We start from the raw sequence: 8,070 nt of genomic DNA, 5'->3' as shown, positions 1-8,070 counted from the left end.
TATATATATATATATATATATATTTGTAATTTACGTCGAATTGATTCCAATATTCAAATATTAAATTCATGAAAAACATCTTAACTCTCTCAATTATATATGATTGTATGTATAATAATCTTGTTTCATAATATTAATTATAGTTATGTTGTGATATATTTATGACATGATAATTTAATAAAAAATTATATTTTTAGATGTTTTTTTTATAAGATTAGTATGCTTTATTTGGATTTATAAATGAATGACATAATAAATGGATATTTTAAAAAATTAAGAATTTTTATGGTTTTTAAAATATATGGTTATTTAAATTTATAGTTAATTCAGATTTTAAATAGATATATTTTAAAATTGAAGGTTTTTCTTTCTCCTAATATTTATTATTGCAACAAAGCTAATAGAAGGTTTGATCACATTTTTATGGGTTTTAATATTTATCAAGTAAATTATTAACAGAGAAACTAATGGGCCTTGTTTTATGTACATTATATATATATAAAAAAACCAAGGCCCATTACTTTTCTATGTCTAATAATTTACTTGATAAATATTATAACCCATAAAAATGTGATTCCGTTTATAAAAAAAAAATAGAAAAATCATTTTAAAATATGTGCTTACCGAATGTTGTAATTTGTTGTGAAACTATGTTTCCCTTATTCTTTACCGAGAGCTCTCAGTTTCTTACAACAAATCCTATCGTTGATATATTTTGCTATTTCATATTTATTTGAGATGGATATTATCTTTATAAATTTGAACTTGAAATCTGATATCAATAATTACAATTATAATTAATCTATTCGAATTTCAATCTCATATAAATTCAAACGACCACAGATTCGTACAATTACGTGTTCAAGACAAAAAAATTTGACCCTATTCACAACCAAATACATGCGTTCACTCAAGAGACGGTAACCGAACCGTGTAATTGGTTAAAAAGTGTAAATGTGCTCTTGTCCCAAATTTCATGTTCGAGCCGTGGATTGGGAACAGAGATCTGCATTTACTGCATTTACGATATACAGACTGGTTTCAGATTTTGAGAGATGTAGTCGGGATAAAGATTTGAGAAATTTTAGTTATCATAAAAAAAAATACTTGGGCTCTTTATTAGTCTACTATAAATTCCAGAATTCTTGGAGAGTTCTTCGAAGAAGAATAAAACAGAGTACAATTCGACGGTTGAGGCTAAACCAGACCGGAATCCGGTTTTCTTCGGTTTACTCCTCACGTCACGTCCACGGAATATTACTATTCTACCATCAAAGGAACTCTGATTCGCTCCGCTGAGACCAAAACATGAAGATGACCAAAAACACGCCCGAAGCCTTAGTTCCGTTGGGAGTCTCTTGAAGCCTCCAGTTCAGCAAGCAGCTTTCCCTGTGTCCTTTGCACTCGCGCTAGCATATCAAACAATTTTCTTTGAATCATTATTAATTTTCTCTAAATGTTATACCAACAAAATCCTTCTTCAAATGATTTGTTTAAATGTATCCTATTCCTATGCACTCACTAAATTTATATTTTAGTAATGTATATTTGATATTTTATATGAATCGAATTCTGTGTATAAATGATATTGATTATAATTCAATTTAATTGTAATTGAATTCAATTTTAACATCGAAATAGAAATAAATGGATATATATTTAAAAAAACTGAAACAATCCAACTACAAAATAATGATTAAAAAATAATTAAATCCTAAATATTGGATTTAACTTCTAATTATAATACCATATACGTCCAAAATACCCGAAATCATCCCCACTTACTTTTAGGATCCGAAATGCTCCTCCTAAGGTTAATCAAAATCTGAAATCTTCGGCTCGCCCGAAAATTACTTCCGATCTCATAGCTGACGAGCTCTCCACCGCCGCCGCCGCCGCCGCCTTATCTTTCCGATTCTCATGTATTCACGCCCTCTCTCTCTCTCGGTTCTTTCCCACACCTACAGAAGGAAAACCTTTTGGTTTCTGCCCAGCTTTGTCCGCGAGGAATTATGGATTTGTCTGAGAAACCCATTGCCCCTTTGGTTCTTTTAGGGTTTTATTCTGGGGTTCCATTTTCATATATCTTTCCGTTTGTCTACTAAGAATTTTCAATTTTGGAATAGAGAAGAAACTTTGTCGATAGTTTTCATTTGTCTGCTTAATACTGTGAGAATTAGGCTTTTCTGTCCGATTTCCTAGGATGGGGAAGTTCCAGTTAGTTTCTAGGACTTGGCCAAGTGGCCATTGCATAGAAACTGCGCTTCGAGATTTTGCTTGATTTCTTCTGGCTTTCTCTGTCTCCACTTAATTCAGCAACATTATGTAGTTATGTTCTTCATCCTATGTGACATTGGGCTTTTTTTCGATTATATGTACACTGCATAGATTCGGGATTTTGGTGAAATGGAGACAACACAGCAGTCAAATATGCTTCCCGAAGTTGATTCCCTGCCCGATGGATTTGTGGATGGTGCTGTGGAACCGTCCAATACTCGGCAGCAGGAGAAGCATATTAATGGGGCTAAGGAAGAAGATTGTATCACCGACTCTGATACAAAAACTCGTGAGATTCCGAGTGACGCAGACCCTAGTTGTGCGTCTGAGAAAACAGAGAAACCGAGGACTTTTCCTGTTCCATTGTGTGAAACTGATGGTAACGATGGGGCAGAGGACCTGATTAAGGTGTTGACCAAGCTCAACGTAGAGCCGAAAGAAGATCCTCCTGTTCAATCGAATTGCCAAACATGTGAGAGAACTAACAAATTTTCGTTCCTGGGTTTGTTTTCTTTCTCCCTGTTGTATGCATTTGGTGCTCATATTCTAACCCCTGTCTTCTTTGTTGATGACTTAGTATCGCAAGGACCAGATGCAAGTCCACCCTTGTCGAAAGAAGAGGCTTCATCCGAGACAATGGATTCAGTCAAACCCAGAAAACAAGTTAGTATTGGGTTAAGGTTTCGCACATGTTTCTCTTGTTCCTTTTCACATTAAATGGAGTAGGTCTCACACTTGTTGGTTGACTGAACTTATAATCCGATAACGGTGATCAAATTCTCTGGATTTTACCTTTTCATGTACTTCGGCATCTTGGTTTCATACAAAAATAAACTGCCATGTCATCTATGTTGTACCTAAGTTGCAGATGTCAGATGAAAAGAAGGCTTTAAACCCGAGAATAGTTGTGCATGTCTTTTACATGCCAATATCTTTATTTAGAATGTAATTATGTAACTCTAGTCAGGATAATAGGACATCTTTTGAAATTTTGAATTTCAGTTGAGCTTACTATTTTTGTGTGTATCATTGAATGTCTTCTCTGTTGATTGTTCCTTTTGAGAACAAAATATGAATTAGTTGTAGGAGATGCTTCTTTTGACTTCTGCTAGCATGAAATGCAGGAAGCAACTGAGACAAAGCGTAAGGGTTCAAAGAATACCTTCAAAACAGAAAAAGAATTTCTGGAATTCATGCTGAAGTACCAACAAGTCCTATCCGAGCGAGATTCTGGTAATTGGAAATCAGCTGTTGCTTTTGCATCCCTGTAATCATTTTTAAGTCGATAAATTACTTGTCATCTGCAACGATGGCTGGCCATAAGTTCCCTTTTTTCCTTTTCCATTTTTTCTTGTGTAGCTATTGCTGTTCGGGAAAAGCTCGAATCACTGTGTAGGGAGTTGCAACGCCAGAACAAAATGTTGATGGTATGGTCTTTTTTGCTTAGTCTGCGCTTTACATTGTGTCTTCTAGAAAGCTAAACAAGCAATTTTTTGTTCTCCTTTGGGAAACTAACCTTTACTTGTTTTATACACCGGTCGGTTGTTCTTTGTAATCTGTCAGGACGAATGCAAACATGTGTCAACTGAGGGACAAAGCTTAAGACTCGAATTATCAACGAAATTCCAGGATGCAATAAAGGTAATTTAGCACTTCTTTCAATGTGGAATATGTTAAGGCCTTCTATCTTTTCTGCATGAGGAGCAAGACTGTAGTGCTTCCTGTATCGTCTTGTTCAAGGAGGTCCAAACTGTTCTATGTTTCTTCATACTACGTTACTAAGCGAGTAAATCCTGAATGCAGTCTAGTTCTAGATTTCTTCTATTTTTCCTTCAAACTTTAGAGATACCTGTTAAAAGCAAATTTTGTTTTCCTCGAAACCTTTAATTCCTAATCTTTCTCTACACTATTTTCTACCTTACCAATTTTTTCTTTGATTGTAGGATGTAAGCGTTAGGCTGGACGAACAGAAGAATGAATGTCTCTCACAGCTGAAGGAAAATGAGATGTAAGTCAAAGGGAGCTCGATTATAACTTTTCCTTTCTTTTATTTTCGACGACGCACGACAGGTCACCTTTAATTTATAAGTACATTTATATTTGGAGTGAGTTGATCAACATGAATTCGAGTGCACGTCCTCGAGGTTTCTTAGAGTCTGCTTTTTGAACGATTCATGACATTATGTAATTGTTATCTGTAATGGTACAAGCTTAAAAGAGCTTAGCTTCTGTTGTGCTAACGTATCTAGAACCTTCAGTGTTTTCGAGTGTTTTATAATTTTTTTTATGTTCCTGAATGTTCAGGTTGAGGACAAAATTGACGCAGCTAGCTGATCAATATACCCGTTCGGAACAGCAATATGAAACAAAAGTATGGTTGTTTTTCCAAGTGGCTTCCAGGCAGCTTGCCAAAATGCAAATTTTGCCTTAGTTTTGATGTCCTATCTTTTGACTGAACAGTTGAAGCAGAAAACACTTGAGCTACAGATTGCCGAAGTAAAAATCAAACAGCACGAGGAAAAACTGATCCACGAAAAATCTGAGATGAAAGTGTATGCGGAACAGGTCTCACAGCTCTTGGCAACTGAGAAAAATTTGCGGTTGCAACTTACGGCAGACGGAGAAAAATTCCAGCAGTTCCAGGTCTGTTGTGTTCCTCATTATGATGCCGGTGACTTCTTTGTCATCTTCTCGATTGAGGAATATATAATATCGGTTTAGTACTTCTGGTGATGTTGTGTGGCAAATAACAAAATCAAATGTGACGACGATGCAGGATGCTTTGGTGAAGAGCAATGAGGTGTTTGAAACATTTAAACAAGAGATCGAGAAGGTAGATTATGTCTTACTCTTTCATCCATGACCCAGAATCTGTATAGCTTGTTTAGATCTAACTGGTGGATCCTTGATGTTTTTTTCGGATAGATGTCAAAATCCATCAAAGAGCTTAGAAAAGAAAACGCATTCTTGAAGAGCAAATGTGAGAAGTCGGATGTTACTCTGATTGAACTCGTTGAAGAGGTAAGAAGAAAAGTTGATGATTCACCAATGCATGGGTTGCTCTATCGATTATACGCATGCCCAAGTTTACAGCCAAGCGCTCTTTCGTTTGATTGATCAGCGTGAAAGATTGAAGAAACAGTTGGAAAAGACAAAGAACCAGAAAGAGAAGCTTGAGTCACTCTGCCGATCCCTTCAAGCGGAAAGGAAGCAGAAAGAAAGTACAGGTTGCGGCACGCCTCAACCTGAGGCGGAGTAGATCCGGTCTCCATTCCACCTCTAAAGCTAAGGCGGGCTTTTCTCCCTCTCCCCGGTCAGTTTTGTCGGATGATGTCCTTGAAATGTCTCCGTCTCTATCTAAACCATGGTTTGAGAAAACAGACAAGGGGTAACGGTGATAATTCAAAGATTCAGAAACAGCTCAACGGGAAGCTTTTTCCCAGTCGCCGAAAGGCCTTTTTTTTATGGTAGTAAATGAAAGGTATCGTATCTATCGTGGCCGGGATTCTCTGCCATTAGCTATATATATATATATATCTTTCTACACAGATAGATACATCGCGTGGATGACAGTTTCGAAACATGAAAACCCGTTGGTTTCGTCTTGTTCAAGGAGGTCCAAACTGTTCTATGTTTCTTCATACTACGTTACTAAGCGAGTAAATCCTGAATGCAGTCTAGTTCTAGATTTCTTCTATTTTTCCTTCAAACTTTAGAGATACCTGTTAAAAGCAAATTTTGTTTTCCTCGAAACCTTTAATTCCTAATCTTTCTCTACACTATTTTCTACCTTACCAATTTTTTCTTTGATTGTAGGATGTAAGCGTTAGGCTGGACGAACAGAAGAATGAATGTCTCTCACAGCTGAAGGAAAATGAGATGTAAGTCAAAGGGAGCTCGATTATAACTTTTCCTTTCTTTTATTTTCGACGACGCACGACAGGTCACCTTTAATTTATAAGTACATTTATATTTGGAGTGAGTTGATCAACATGAATTCGAGTGCACGTCCTCGAGGTTTCTTAGAGTCTGCTTTTTGAACGATTCATGACATTATGTAATTGTTATCTGTAATGGTACAAGCTTAAAAGAGCTTAGCTTCTGTTGTGCTAACGTATCTAGAACCTTCAGTGTTTTCGAGTGTTTTATAATTTTTTTTATGTTCCTGAATGTTCAGGTTGAGGACAAAATTGACGCAGCTAGCTGATCAATATACCCGTTCGGAACAGCAATATGAAACAAAAGTATGGTTGTTTTTCCAAGTGGCTTCCAGGCAGCTTGCCAAAATGCAAATTTTGCCTTAGTTTTGATGTCCTATCTTTTGACTGAACAGTTGAAGCAGAAAACACTTGAGCTACAGATTGCCGAAGTAAAAATCAAACAGCACGAGGAAAAACTGATCCACGAAAAATCTGAGATGAAAGTGTATGCGGAACAGGTCTCACAGCTCTTGGCAACTGAGAAAAATTTGCGGTTGCAACTTACGGCAGACGGAGAAAAATTCCAGCAGTTCCAGGTCTGTTGTGTTCCTCATTATGATGCCGGTGACTTCTTTGTCATCTTCTCGATTGAGGAATATATAATATCGGTTTAGTACTTCTGGTGATGTTGTGTGGCAAATAACAAAATCAAATGTGACGACGATGCAGGATGCTTTGGTGAAGAGCAATGAGGTGTTTGAAACATTTAAACAAGAGATCGAGAAGGTAGATTATGTCTTACTCTTTCATCCATGACCCAGAATCTGTATAGCTTGTTTAGATCTAACTGGTGGATCCTTGATGTTTTTTTCGGATAGATGTCAAAATCCATCAAAGAGCTTAGAAAAGAAAACGCATTCTTGAAGAGCAAATGTGAGAAGTCGGATGTTACTCTGATTGAACTCGTTGAAGAGGTAAGAAGAAAAGTTGATGATTCACCAATGCATGGGTTGCTCTATCGATTATACGCATGCCCAAGTTTACAGCCAAGCGCTCTTTCGTTTGATTGATCAGCGTGAAAGATTGAAGAAACAGTTGGAAAAGACAAAGAACCAGAAAGAGAAGCTTGAGTCACTCTGCCGATCCCTTCAAGCGGAAAGGAAGCAGAAAGAAAGTACAGGTTGCGGCACGCCTCAACCTGAGGCGGAGTAGATCCGGTCTCCATTCCACCTCTAAAGCTAAGGCGGGCTTTTCTCCCTCTCCCCGGTCAGTTTTGTCGGATGATGTCCTTGAAATGTCTCCGTCTCTATCTAAACCATGGTTTGAGAAAACAGACAAGGGGTAACGGTGATAATTCAAAGATTCAGAAACAGCTCAACGGGAAGCTTTTTCCCAGTCGCCGAAAGGCCTTTTTTTTATGGTAGTAAATGAAAGGTATCGTATCTATCGTGGCCGGGATTCTCTGCCATTAGCTATATATATATATATATCTTTCTACACAGATAGATACATCGCGTGGATGACAGTTTCGAAACATGAAAACCCGTTGGTTGGATGCGTGTGTTCTTTTCCCCAATTATAAAACTTCAGTAGAAAATCAATAGCTAATTGGATAAATATTATCATTTTTAAGAAATAAAAAAATCAATGATGACATTTTCTTCGTCTTCTGGTGCATTAACTAAGAAACTTCATCTATAGGAATAGAAGTTGAAACTGTTTGATATTTTCTTTCCGTGCCGCTATAAATTATTGAAAATATAACCCAAATTTGGATGGTATAGTGGTAAAAAATATATGTAAATCGTACTTTCATTCCGGTTTAAATCCAAACGTAGAAATAGAATGACGGCATCCATCGTTCCATTTACAT

The 8,070-nt window shown here is 36.8% G+C and overlaps 2 protein-coding genes across 2 annotated transcripts; both read left to right on the top strand.

Moving 5' to 3' along the window:
• Positions 1 to 1,803: 1,803 nt before the first annotated feature.
• Positions 1,804 to 5,801, top strand: LOC104819151 (alpha-taxilin-like). Its single transcript, XM_010549083.1, has 12 exons — positions 1,804 to 1,922; positions 2,389 to 2,749; positions 2,855 to 2,940; positions 3,402 to 3,510; positions 3,637 to 3,704; positions 3,841 to 3,918; positions 4,221 to 4,285; positions 4,582 to 4,648; positions 4,738 to 4,920; positions 5,054 to 5,110; positions 5,203 to 5,298; positions 5,399 to 5,801. The coding sequence occupies exons 2-12, from the start codon at positions 2,407 to 2,409 to the stop codon at positions 5,534 to 5,536; spliced, it is 1,290 nt and encodes a 429-aa protein (XP_010547385.1). The 5' UTR covers positions 1,804 to 1,922; positions 2,389 to 2,406; the 3' UTR covers positions 5,537 to 5,801.
• A 270-nt stretch (positions 5,802 to 6,071) lies between these two features.
• LOC104819150 (alpha-taxilin-like) lies at positions 6,072 to 7,674 on the top strand. The gene is made up of 6 exons (XM_010549081.1): positions 6,072 to 6,158; positions 6,455 to 6,521; positions 6,611 to 6,793; positions 6,927 to 6,983; positions 7,076 to 7,171; positions 7,272 to 7,674. Coding segments are annotated over exons 1-6 (543 nt in total). The 5' UTR covers positions 6,072 to 6,156; the 3' UTR covers positions 7,410 to 7,674.
• The last annotated feature ends 396 nt before the right edge of the window (positions 7,675 to 8,070 follow it).

Source organism: Tarenaya hassleriana, unplaced genomic scaffold, assembly GCF_000463585.1.
Source record: "Tarenaya hassleriana unplaced genomic scaffold, ASM46358v1 Cleome3, whole genome shotgun sequence".
Taxonomy (NCBI): Eukaryota; Viridiplantae; Streptophyta; class Magnoliopsida; order Brassicales; family Cleomaceae; genus Tarenaya; species Tarenaya hassleriana.
Note: the sequence above shows the minus strand (reverse complement) of the source record. Positions and strands in the feature narration are given on the sequence as shown.